At 40.0% G+C, this 13,533-nt stretch overlaps 1 protein-coding gene across 9 annotated transcripts in view; it reads right to left on the bottom strand.

Annotated features, from left to right (window-relative positions):
• ANKS1B (ankyrin repeat and sterile alpha motif domain containing 1B) overlaps nucleotides 1-13,533 on the bottom strand; it is a 1,001,987-nt gene that overhangs the window by 35,644 nt on the left and 952,810 nt on the right. For all 9 annotated transcript variants that reach the window (XM_036891074.2, XM_036891080.2, XM_057486481.1 and 6 more), the window contains 2 exons: nucleotides 12,468-12,596; nucleotides 10,521-10,592 (listed from right to left, as the gene is read on the bottom strand). In XM_036891074.2, the coding sequence (XP_036746969.2) occupies nucleotides 10,521-10,592; nucleotides 12,468-12,596 (201 nt within the window). The remainder of the gene's footprint in view (nucleotides 1-10,520; nucleotides 10,593-12,467; nucleotides 12,597-13,533) is intronic.

Genomic DNA, 13,533 nt, shown 5'->3' with positions numbered 1-13,533 from the left:
TTTCTTCCCCTTTTCAATGATAGATTATGAACTGATTGGAATCTTGGTATGAAGTCACAAGGGTGCTTTTGCTTTAGCCTTAAGGCATGGTCTGAAAAGAAATAGTTTCTGCTTTTCTAATGCAGAATCAGCAGTATGAGAACATCTTTTAGAGATGCCAGGGACCTTCTGATCTCAGAGCATGACTTTCCCAAGTGTGAATGAGACCCAGGAAGTTTGCAGCCGGGAGCGCTTCAGCTGTGAGCTGTAATGTTGGGTTTGAGTCTGGAGTGACGTTTATGCTCCTAATTTGTGCCCCATAATCAGCACACAGAGGGAAAAGAGTGAGGCAGTGCATGGGGAGGATGTCACTGACCTTCACTCTTACAGTACCTGATCATTTCCAGTGTATTTTAAATACAGACTGGGGAATAGATTTCCAGATGGTGTGCCATCCAATTTACGGTATATTTTTAACATACACCTGGCTATTCCAGGGTGCTTTCTAGTTAGATATTCAGTGCTGAGTCATAATCATTAATTTTGCCATATAATATTTCCCTTAGTTTCAAAGCTTAATTATTATATTCAGTTTCAGCAAGTAAATTAAAAAGGATCAAACAATTGTTTGGTAGTCCTATATGACTTTCAAATGATTTAAAAAATACACAAAACAAGCGTTACTGTGGCCATTCTGCAGTCAAATGCTCTACCCCTGAGCCACACGCCTTTTGCGGTCGTTCTGCAGACAGGGACTATGTTGCAGGGATCATAACAGATAAAGAGCAAACCTCAAAGCAGCCATTGGACGTAAACTCTTACCCTTCAGAACGCGGTTTATGCGTCACTTTCTAGGGGAAGCGTCGTCAGCTTCCCAATGTGATGCGAGGGGCTTTCCTCTTGCTCTTCTGCCCACCCTGGGAACCTCTGCCTTTCTCTGAGTCTCCTGCCCTGGGTCTTGGGGTTGCTGGCTTCCCTCATTATACAGGGAGTTCCTTGAGGACAGCCCACATCCTAGTGTTCTGACTCCCCCATAATGACTAACACACGGTCTTAGGTGAAACCCTATGTGATTGCCATTTTTACAGGCTCAAAATGGCTAAATATCAGCCATTTCCCAGGGTTCATGCTAACAACTGCTGAAATCCATGGCTATTAAATGAATGGGCAAATGAATGAATGTTTGGTAACAAGCATGAAGCCAGTTTTATAAAGAAGAACCGCAGTACCAGTCTCTCAATGCACAGAGAGCTCAGCAAACTCATCAGAGAGCCCGGATTCCCAGGGCCGGGCCCTGAAACTCTGGAAGAACAGGGAGGAGAACCACAGATGTGATGAGAGATCCACCAAGAGATTCCTATGGGGTGAAAAAGCTTCATAGATCTTGTCATTTTTCTGCCTAAAGGAGAGAAGGGTTAGATTTCCATTTTTGTGACAGGAAACTGGCCCAGACTACCAACACTGAGATGAGAAGGAAAGACTTCCTGAGCGGGCAGATGATTCCTAAGGGCGGCTGGGAAGCTCCTCCCTGTGGATGTCTTTGAAAATAGTTTGGACTCTCATCTGTCACTAATGACTTAGGGGTAAGTCTCATTTGGCTGGGAAATGAGGCTGAATGATCTCTCAAGGGCTTTTCTGGTCATAAGAACTCTGACACAAAGGCTGGGTGAACGCAGAGCCTAAAGACCACGTGACAAGAAGAGACAGCGGGCAAGCAGCCATCCAGACCATTCCCCTGGCGATGCGCGGCTCTTGCACTGCCAGTGGAAGTCAGCCCCAGCCGATGCCAGCATGGCACAAAGCGATGCCCTCTATCTTTGTTCCTCTTGCCCTGCTGGTTTCTGGGCACCATAGCAGGATGATTCTACCAGGCAGCCTATCACAGCAGCCTTACTGGAATGCCCAGTGGACCAAGGTAATCGGTTTCACACTTTCAAGAACCTTCGAATCACATGGAGAGCCTGGTAAATAACAGACTACTGGGCCCCACCCCTAGAGTTTCTATTCGTAATTAGGGACTGATTGTTTGTGTTCCCCTCAAAGTATTGTTAAATCCTAACATCCAGCGTATTAGGAGGTGGGGCGTTGGGCAGGTGCTTGGGTCATGAGGGTGGAGGTGGAGCCCTCACGAATGGGTTAGTGTGCTTGTAAAAGGCCTGAGAAGCTCCCCTGCCCCTTGCACCAAGTGAGGCCACTGTGAAGACAGCTGTCTATCAACCTGAGTGCCCTGGCTGGACACCAAATCTGCCAGTGCCCAATCTTGGACTTGCCAGCTTTCAGAAGTGTGAGTAATAAATGTCTCCCAGGATATTGTATTTTCATTTCATCATTCACAGCAGCCTGAATGGACTAAGACAGTAAGTTGAAGATAGGGCCCAAGATTTTGCATTTCTAACAAGTTTCCAGATGCTGCTGGTACTGCCAGTCCAGGGACCACACTTGGAGACCTTCTGCTCTGCAAATGCAGTTTGATTGAAAGTTACTATCAGAACTGTCCTCTGCTGCTCTGCATGTAAACTGTTGTACTGCATTCTCCATTAATTCAGAAAGAGGTTAATTTATCAAAATACACGATTCTCCACTTGACAAGTGGTTTCCAAAACCCCTTAGTTATACATAGCTGCAGCTCTTGGTCTTCAGAACGATTAACAGGAAGCATTTAATTCTTCCATAGTTTCACAGGGCAATGCAAGCATAAAACATTTTTTATATAAAATAAAGAGTCCAGGTCATAAAGACAGATTCTCGAGTTACATCTAGAATAGACGTTTATCAGGTACAGCTGATAAGCCCCCAGATCGTGCTGAAGATGTGTGGTTTCTCACAAAAGTTCCTGAGCTGTCCTGCAACTAGGAGCACATACATCAAGGTAATAAGTATATGCCCCTGCGAGATATGACAAGCGAATGTCAACAATTTTGTGTACCGCTTCTGAGAATGTCAACTGGAAAGACTTTTTTGGAAGCCAAGTTGGGAATACCTACCCAGAGTGTCAAGGTGTGATGCACTTTAACATTTAGTGACTTATTCTAAGGATATAATCAGATCAGTTGCAAAAGACTGAGGCAGAGGGATGTTACCCACAATATTGGTTATAATTTGAAACAACTGGAAATGACCGAATGAATAACAAAGGGAACTGGTTTAATAAGTTTGGTTCAGTTATGGGTTGGAATATTGTTGGACCACTGCAAGTAAAATTGGGGGTGAATATTTATTGGAATAAAAATATTTCAAAATATATTGTTGGGTGTGTTTAAAGTAGATTTTAAAACAGTAGGCAGATTTTTCTGATCCTCTGTAGAAAAGTGATGCCTATGAATGCATAAATCATCAGGCTGGAGAATAACATATGAACAAGGTGTTAGTGGAGGTGCTTACCACCTGGGTGGTTAAATTACAGTTGCTTTTCTTTCTCTTCCATATTTCTCTTTTAAAATTGGATAACAATGAATGCGTATTACTTTTGTAATAAGAAAATGTAGTTTTAAGTAATAAGAAAATGTAGTGTAGAAAAAACACACTGACTTCAATCCATCATTTCTAAGTACAGCTAAAGAGTGTGTGTGCGTGTGTCTGTGTGTGCGGTCATCTTGGACTTATGAAGGGACCCACCGACAAGGTCCCGGTACACTGGATAAGAGGAGAGGAGGGAATGTTTGGATTCCTGACTTAGCTCCACCCCTTGTGAGCTGTGTGCCTAGGTATTTAAACTCTCTGTTTTAGTTACTTCATTTGTAAAATGGATATGTTACTAGAGCATCCGTTTTGTAGCTTTGTGAGGATTATATAAATCAGTGGCTGACATGCAGTGAACATCTTAGCTATTACTATTATTCTGAGGATGGATGTTTTCACTTAGCTTTCCAAGGCATGGCACTCCACTGGCAAAAAGAGCAGAAATAAAATCCAAATCTGTGAACGTAACTGAGTAACCTTTGGCCTGCATGCTAGGGAGGGCAGTGAAATGGTGGCTGCCACACAAACATTTAGCAGAGCAATCTCTCTGGACCCATGACAATGGGCTCAACATGTTTAGAAAGAAAGCTTAAGACAAGTGGGCATTAAAGTCAGAAGGGGCTTGTGAAATGTTTCAGTGACGTGGAGTGGTGAGGATGTTATATGGGAGAAAAGCCAGTAAGAAGAGCAGTAAAAACAAAAATAAAAATAAAGGGAACTGGGGTATGAAGGTGATGTAGGGGGACATGGCAGGGACTGTCAGGTCCTCTGCTGGATAGACCCTTGGGAAAACATCCACAAAGCAGAAAGTACACCTGAGCAAACTCTGCAGCAAGGACCTGGAGATGCGGCTGTCTCTTTGTGTGTATATCACTATTTTAACACACATACACCCACACCACCCACACACCTATGGGCTTAGACCTGTGTTGACCTGGCTTGGGAGGTATTGAGGGGAGAGTAAAAAATAAAATATTTGATTCTTCCCTGAAATTTGGGCAACAGAAACTTTTTAAAACGTTTTTTTTTTCTCAGTCTGGTTCCTAAAAAGTTGTCCCTGAAATTATTTCTGAAAACGACAATTCCTCAGGGAAGGGACTTACTTATATAAGGAGAGAAGAACAAAACATGGCTTTAGTTTCCCAAGACGTCTCTTCTATGAAAAGAGGAAAGAGGCTCCTTCATTTAACATTTCCATTGAATTCTAACTTTTTTTCAAGCTTTCCAATGCATTTTCCACCATTAATTTCATTCCTGATAACCATGGAAAAAAGATAGTCTGCACACTTCAACCAAGACACAGACAATTATTGGGAGATCTATATATTTGAAAATTCAACTTCAGAACTACTTCCAGATGGAAAGTTTAAAAATGATACAAAAAAGTTAAGGGAAATAGACGCAGCAAGAAGTCTGAACTGTGGCAAAACTATCTAAACCCTTTGAGAGACAAAGGTTCCAAAACTCAAAATGCCCTGGAAGATTTGCTTATTCTTGACTTGAAGATAATTTTAAAATATTTCCTTTTCTGTATCAGGAAGGCAGATTTCTATCTTTGGGATTAGCGAAAGTTAGATTGCACAGTATTAAATTGAATACAATGGTCTAGTTTGTAGAGTAGCAGATGCTTCCTAATGGTATACTTAATTAGGGAAGTGATAGGGAACTGTGTTAGTGATAATGATACCCGGGGGCATAATTCAGGGATGGGGGATGGGCTATGTGTAAGCCTAGGAGGCAAAATGGAATCGTAGAACCTCATCTGGCCAGATCAAATCCCTCATTTTGCCAAAGATGGTATGACTTAGAATCTTTGAGGTGGGAGCTATGCATACCAAGGTGAGCACTGAAAGGCCCAAGCAATGTATTTTATTGCTTTATAAAGTTCAGTACTGTGGACACATTTTTTTAAGAGGCAACTCCCAATCTGTTTAGGAAAGAATTACCTCCCCAACATATAAAACTGAAAAATTACATATACCATTTTACCTAGTTTCCCATCATTTTCTCTCCTTTTTGATGATGGACTTTAAAAAACTGGAAATAAGAGTAAAGGATTCCCATGGTTTTGCATATTCTTGTCCCAGGGAATGAATGACTGGGGCGCTGGGCACCATAGCTGGGAAAAAACAAATGAAACGATCCAAAGCAAATCTATCCAACAATTTGCTTGTTTTTCGAACACTGGCAGGAAGAGGTCAGCACGTTTTAAGATTTTTACTGACCTAGACCCTTCACAGGCATTACTTTATTGAGCTATCACAACCACTTTGTTAGGCAGCTGTTATACAGCAGGCTTCGGGATGCGGTGCACAGGTTTCCTGCTTCCTAAGGGGCATAGGCCATAAGCAAGCGGACGTTTACACAGTGTGATGTGTGGGATGACGGAGGGAAGGTACCGTATGCTCTGCGGAACAAATTAGGGCCCATCGTATTCAGGACCCCAGAGCTAATGCTTCCCCTCAGAAATCCTTTCAGAGATGAAGACTGCCTCTGCAAGCACATTTAGTGAGCGCACATAGAGCTGGACACCAACCAGCAACATAGGAGGCAGCACTAAGTGAGCATGCACTGATTAAACGTATCATTCACAACTGTTCACGCATTACTAATATGTGTTTTTAGATTGTAATTTTAAATAGAAGTGCCTGTAAACCTGTCATGGTAAAGGAAATGAGCAGCCAAGTTGTCCTACATAAGGAGCAAAATAATTCATAGAAATCATTCTTCCTAAAAATGTGCCTATTGGGGCATATCTAATCTCTTGGGCTCTTATTAAAGAAAACTCTAATGGATAAGGCAAACATTGCAATTTTACTTATAAAAATTAGCAGGGTTTAAGGCAAGTTCCTACTGATTCTTCTTCACTAAACACAATTCAGAGGATCATTTTAAGAGGGCCTGGACCCAGGGAAAACAAAATTCAAGATGAAAACCTGCCTATCAATGTTTATTATAGCAGCTCTATTCGTGATTGCCAAAATGTGGACGTAATAACCAAGATGGCCTTCAATAGGTGAATGGATAAACAAACGGCGGCACAGCCATACAATGGGGTATTATTCAGTGATAAAAAGAAATGAGCTATTAAGCCACAAGACAGGGAAGAACCTTCAGTGCATACTGCTAAGTGACAGAAGCCAGTCTGGAAAGGCCTCATACTGTGTGATTCCAATGACATGACATTCTGGAAAAGACAAAACTGGAGAGGCAGTAAAAAGGTCATTGGTGGCCAGAGGTTAGGGGCAGGGCAGAGAAGAGATGAATAGGTGGCACACACGGGATGTTTAAGAGCTGAAACTATTCTGCATGATCTTGGAATGGTGGATACAAGACATGCATTTGTCAAAACCCAAAGCATCGCATAGCACAAAGAATGAGCTCTAATGCAAACCATAGGCTTTAGTTAATAACAACATATTAATATTGGTTCCTAATTGTGGCAAATGCACCACACTAATGCAAGACGTTAATACTAAGGGAGACTGGGCGGGGGCGGGTGGTGGACAGAGCATGTACATGACAACTCTCTGTGTTTTATGCTCAGTTTTTCTGTGAACCTGAAACTGTTCTACAAAGTGAAGTCTATTTAAAAAACCTTAAGACAGTTTGAAAAAGAAAAAGGCTGATTAACCTGAACAAAGAAGTGATTCCATATTGTGGAATTGGTGTGAATTACTATCATCTCATATGTTAGCTTATTGTAGCACATTTTAAACTGAATATAATATGCACCAGGAGATTAGTGCAGAATTATCTTTGTTTCAGAACTAGAGGGGATTTTAGAGATGAATAAACAGGTTTAGATAAACTTAGAAATTAACTAATTGTGACTATTAAACACTCCAAATGTTTTTGAGAAGGAAAAACTGTATTTAGTTTCTGTTGGGGCAAAGTAAATGTGTTAAAGTAAGTGTGATGGGAAAAAAACCACCATTTTACAGCCACTAAGAATGCAATGAAGACTCTCCTGACATTTTTTTTATGTTATTACATTGGAATGTACCCCAAATTACTATGTGTCTATATCTAAATGGTTTAATTTAGCCAGTACTAATCCTACAGACTCTTTGAAGGGTTCTTAAAGCTATTTCTTAATGAACATAAATGATCTAGATTCTCAGTTCTTTATAAACTCAGGATAAGAAATGTTCTGCCAGCTCATTAGAGTGGTGGCAGAGCTTAGGGTTCACAGTGTGGGTGGTGGAATTAGACGGCCTGGGTTCAAATCCTGGTCCCACCCCTTGGTTGATGACATTGTTCAAGTGACTAAACTTTCCTTGGTCTTTGTTTCCCCCCATGTGAAGAACAGCAATATTCACCTCGTGATTAAATGAATTGTGCACATAAGCACTTGCACAGGACCTGGCAGCCTCAGCTCCCAAGGGTTCAGTGTTATTAGTCTTAATAAGCTGATTTTAGGAGACCATGCCGATGTCATTTTTAGGATCATCTCTGATCCCTCAGGTTGATGGCACCTTTAAGACCCTCTGTGATGATACTTCGGCTGCTTAGGGGTAATAAAATGTTAACCTGTTGGACTCCTTCCCTGGATCATGAACGCAGTGAGCAGGGGCCAAATCTTAGCCATCTTTGTTAACAAAGGACATTTAAGTAACTATTTCTCAGAATAAGGGACTGCAGTGATTTACTTCTTACTGGGAAAGAAATTTCAGTTTCAGCTGAAGTGCATATTGATGGTGGAAAACTTTCAATTAAAAGAGTAAACCAGGTAACGTTTTAATCGGCAATACCTTGGCTTAGTGGTATTACTGCATGTCAAGTTTTAAGATCATCTGTGCCCTAAAGTGTTTTCCCTGGGGAGACTTCATTATACTGGGACTTTTGGCTGAATTACCACCATAATGAAAAGAGAGAAAACAGCAATTTGAAGTTCAAACTGAAAATTAACTGCAAGCTGAGATCCATACCACTTTTAGGTGGTGAGAGCTCTAGTTCACGATACAAGAGTCACAGACAACAGACCAAGCTTGTGCTTCTGGTTCTGAAAAGCTCTCATGAATCCAGTGAGTGCAACTTAAGCTACTGTTTCAAATATCTGATATTTATTTAATCAGGATGGGAAATGATGGTTTGTGATATTCTAAGAAGCAATAAAGTTCCTATTTTCATGTAGACTACCCAAAATAACATCAAGGGCGGCAAACCAGAAAAATGCCCCAAAGAACAGAAGAATAGCTTCTAAATAGATGGCATTTTCTGTTTCATTTTAAGCAACTGACAAGTATTTAACTAAATTATTCTCCACTGAGCCTATTAAAATAGCTTTGCTATTGCTATCAAAATGGAATTTCAGATCCACATAATTTCAAGAAATTGACTGAAATTCAAATCACAGATCTGGTGTATTTTGAATGGTGCTATGTGATTACAGCATTGAAGGAGCTGGACTCTGATAATTGAACTAATAGTATTAAATAAGAGGTGCCTAATTAATTTCTTAGATATCTGCATGAATAGCTCTAAAATTATTATGAGGCTTGATGATTGAAAAACCTTCCTATTTTCTTATTGTTCACAGGTGACATAATTTAGATCAGATATATATTTAGAATATAAAAGTCCCAGAATTATAAAGCCAGGAGGAACACTAAAGGGCCTCTAGTCCATGTTCTTATTTTCTAAGGCAGAAAATGAGGCCCAGGAGAGGTGGGGGAATGTAGTAGTTAAATGCTTGGCTCTGGATCAGACAGGCCTGAGTTCCCAGACCGGGTTGGCAAGTTCCTCTCTCTGCAATCTTGAGAAAGTTATTTAACCTCTCTAAGCCTTAGTTTCTTCATCCATAAAGTGGGGATAATAATTGTTCTAGTCTCATAGGTTTGTTTTAAAGATTAAATGAGATAAACATGCAAATTACTCAGCACAGAAAGCAGGTGCTTTGTATCTACTGAGCAAATGGTAGCAGTGATTTTCATACGACTACCAAGTGGCTCCTTGGCGAGTAAACTGTACAGAACTAGAACGTAGAGCTCCTGACACATGTCAGAGCTTTTCACATCTAAACCCAGTACCTGGAATAAACATTCATTGGTACTGACAATTTAAGTATAACCACATCTAATGGGATAACTGTTTCTGTCTTTCTGTTACTGATGTGATCAAAATATTAAACTGGCGATTACAAACTGAGGTCCGAACTTCATGAAGAGTTGCATATCGTTAGCTTCCATAAGCAGTGAAAAACTACATGTTTCCTGCATAACTGTTTTAGTTCAAGGATATGCTTGTAAATATTCCCACCAAAAGTTGCTCACATAAAATAAGTGAGAGGGTATCCTGGCCACAAATAAAAGTTAGGGTTCACTTGCCAATGACCTTAAATTTGACTCTAATTAGTTGCTATATGGAATAAGTCTCATGTTCTTAATTTGTACTGTGAGTTTGATATTGTTATAACCTCTATCCACTTGCTATGGAGGAAGAAAGAATAAGGGACACTTGAAAGAAAAGGACAAAGTGGGTCTGCAGTATGAGTGAGATTTGGTTTGGCTAATAAAGCCTCAGAAGGCCAGCAGTCAACAATCTCAGACATTTGGAATTGCCATTTTTGTCAATATTTGTTGTCCTATTTGGCTCAACTCAGAGCTGAACTTTTTTATACAAACAAAAATAATTAAGAAGCTCACAAAGATTATCAGCTGTATACAATATGCTCTCAAAACTTCTGCATTTGCTAATTTTTAGTTAATTGGCAGTCTTTTCAGTAAATATTCTCAGACTGTAAAGTGGGTAACTTAAAACATTTTCTTGCAATAAACTAAAGATAATTTTTCTCTTAATCTGGAGAATGATCTACGTGTACACAATTAACTTTAAATCTTTAAGAATGTGAGTATATGTAAAATGGTATAAATACACATTAAGTAGACATCACCTCAAATGACAGTGAGATAAGCTCAAGTATAAACATGAACAAAGCCCAAACACCTTTTTATGTAACACCAATGTGATTAAGCAAACCAACAGATGAAGAAAATCATAATTTGAAAAGCGGCAATTTGTATCCACACCCAGTATTTAGTATTTCAGTGATTAGAAATGAAATCATTTGGCAAACTTACCCGCATTTTTGCACAAGCATCTTGGGTTGATTCTGTCCCCCTGAGCTCTTTTATCAGCATAGAACCTAAATACTAAAACACACACAAAAATTCAATGCTTAATGAAAAAGAGAGTAGAATTCTGAGTAGTAATTCAAAAACAAATTGTGGAGGTACTACTGGTTAGATTTCCTAGCTGTAAGTAGTCACATAACTTTAAAAAACTTATCGTAACTAATCCTAACAAACAAATGCGTTTACAGAGAGAATGCAACAGAATTAACTAGTTCTGAGAGCTGTAAATTGCTCTTTATAATAAAACTGCAGCATTTTCTAAAGATGCCATCTTTCAAATCATATTTAACTGCAAAATGGGGGCATCTAAAAATGTTTTCTCCTTTTTTTTGGAGGCAGCAATGTCTGCAAAAATAAATCACACTACTATCTATGTAATTACAGGGTTCTGTGAGACAGCTGAGAAGCTAAGCAACATGTACCCCATTTGGGCTTAGCTGGCTGCATAGGTATTTAATGTTAGGCTGTTCTCAGGCGTTCTGGACCTTTTTCATTCTCAGCTGTGGGACGTGTGGTCCGTCCACCTGAGAGGAGGGTGAGAGCAGGAGGGACCCGGGTTGGGAGTGTGCGGGGAGGGAGGCTGTTATTCTCAGCTGGTTCAAAGCACAGAGAGCTGAGTCCCTGGCGCACACTGACCCTGGACAGCTGAATGGGGCAGGAGGAAGATGAGGCAGTCTGCTCCCAGCTGATGGGATCAAACACTGCGTCGGGACAAAACACCGCTCACACTCCACGTTCCGGCTGGGGGCAAACAGTTTGTAGTGAAATGTCTATTTCTCCCTTCTATCAAGTGACTCCTCCTCAGTCTTTGGAAGCTTCAATAAGGTTCCTTCCTTTTGCCATTTTTCCCTCCCTAATTTCCTCAGGAATAAAGAAAGACTCTCATGTGTGTCTTTAAAAAAAAAAGTGAATTATAATTATTTTTCTGACATGACTGAAGAGACCCTGACACTGCAAAAACAGGGTTGGAATCAGGCCCTGGAAGGCCCCTGACTTGAAGAGGATGTGAGTAGTGGGCTTGGTCAGGGGCCTGAAGAAAGGCAGGTTCAGAAGGGCCTCAGGGATTTGGTGTTTGAGCTTTGGAGGAAGATGAAGGCATTTCAATCCTACAGTTTTTGGAAGATTATGCTACTGAAATAAATCCAGTGCTTAAGTGAGAAGTTAAAGAGGTACAGATAGCCCCAAGTGGGAAAAAGCCTAAATTGCAATGAGATTACCAGAAGGCCCACATCTTAACCAAATTAAGGAAAATATCTTGGCAAAATCCTTATCTCTTAAGTTATGTGGCAAGTTTGACCTAATTGAAGCATTTCTTTTTAAGACAGGCAGTTTCAGTGCACTGCTGACGGTTCAGCCACTTTTTCTGGTTGTAGTCATGACAACCACCACCTGCCCCAAACCGATGGTATCTTTTGAACATTTACCCATCCATATGACTCAAAATTCTCAGCTAAACCTGACTCCATCTTCTATTTAAAAAATACCCAGTAATATAATGTTAATGATGACAATGAAACAATCTGCTATTTATATAAAGCAGTAGAACTAATGTTTTGAGACCACTGGTGAGTGAGTGGAGGTCTCTTCATGTGCTATATGCATTTATATTCATTTCCAATTAAGACTGCACTTTATCACAACTCATTTAAAACATACAACTATATAAGGAGGCAAAACAGATCCTAAGCTTATGAGGTTAAATGGGTTATAGAGCTCTGTTCACTGGGATTTTTCTCTGTGTAAAAAGGTTACTTAAAGACAATGAGAAGGGGAGAACACTTTAGGAATTACAGTGATGCACATGTTGGCATATTTTCACCATAAAAGCAAATGAGCCGGAAGTATACCCTCCGGCCCCATTGGTAACCAAATACTGAATTCAGGGAAACTTACAAAAGCTTTGTAATCACACGACTGGAAGATGAGCTTTTCCGGGTGGTGTTGCCAGTACTGTACGGGAGTCGAGGCTGTGGCTTCATTTGGTGGTCGCAAGGTGATGGAAGGTTCTCCCCAGTCTCCTGTCTGAAAATCACATTTATTCTAGAGGTAATATGAGCAGTAGGCAAAGTTCATTCCCTACAGCTGGCCTGAGTCCACCTTATACACATGTGCTGTAAATGTGCAAATGTGTTTGGGTGTGCTCTGTGTATACAAATGCTCTTACTATTTATTATGATTGCATATGTATTAGCAACACTCTTTCCTACACTGCGTTAATTTTTTGAGGTGTGAAAGAAGTTTGAGTTATTCTACTTTTAGAATGACACCCTAAGTTAAGTAATTGTAAAATAAAACATGAAGATATTCATAAATGACTTACTAATTCATAGTTTTCTGTTCCAAGAGAAAAAAACAGCAATCTTTCAAAGACTTTTCTGTTTTCAAACTTGACTGTTTGAAAATTTTAGTTTGAATTTTCAAACTACACAGTTCCACACATTTCATTTCCCCAATAGGGTATGTACCCTATACTTTGAATAATGTTGCATCTCTGGAGAAAAGGTAGTGTTGAGTGTGATTCTAAACAAAATTTCAGAAAAAAAAGTTATAAATGGATGACAACTAGCTTCCTTCATCTGAATTCATTTGAATTGATAAAATGCTATGGTGGCTGTCTTGGATGTAGTCAGAAAACCTAACGCAATAATTAATGAAGACTGAACATTTAACCCAAGTTTGGTCATATGTGAGTCGCATGTGCTCAAGGATCCTGACTCACAAATATGAGCACACGTGCTATGACAGTGCATCGTCTAACACACATGCAGCTAAGACACATCTAAGAGAAAAGGCCATCCCACCAGCTCACTGATAATTTTCTATGAGGTTAGCCTCATCCTGTTTTATTACTGTAATGGTTTAGTGTGAGCATCGATAAAGTCAAAGGCTCATGTTGGCAGGTCTTTTCTGGGCTCCAGTCAGATTTAGAGATTACATATGGGAGATTTCTCTTTTTCTT

Source organism: Manis pentadactyla, chromosome 10, assembly GCF_030020395.1.
Source record: "Manis pentadactyla isolate mManPen7 chromosome 10, mManPen7.hap1, whole genome shotgun sequence".
In the NCBI taxonomy this organism is placed as follows: Eukaryota; Metazoa; Chordata; class Mammalia; order Pholidota; family Manidae; genus Manis; species Manis pentadactyla.
This window is presented reverse-complemented; position numbering and strand designations above follow the sequence as displayed.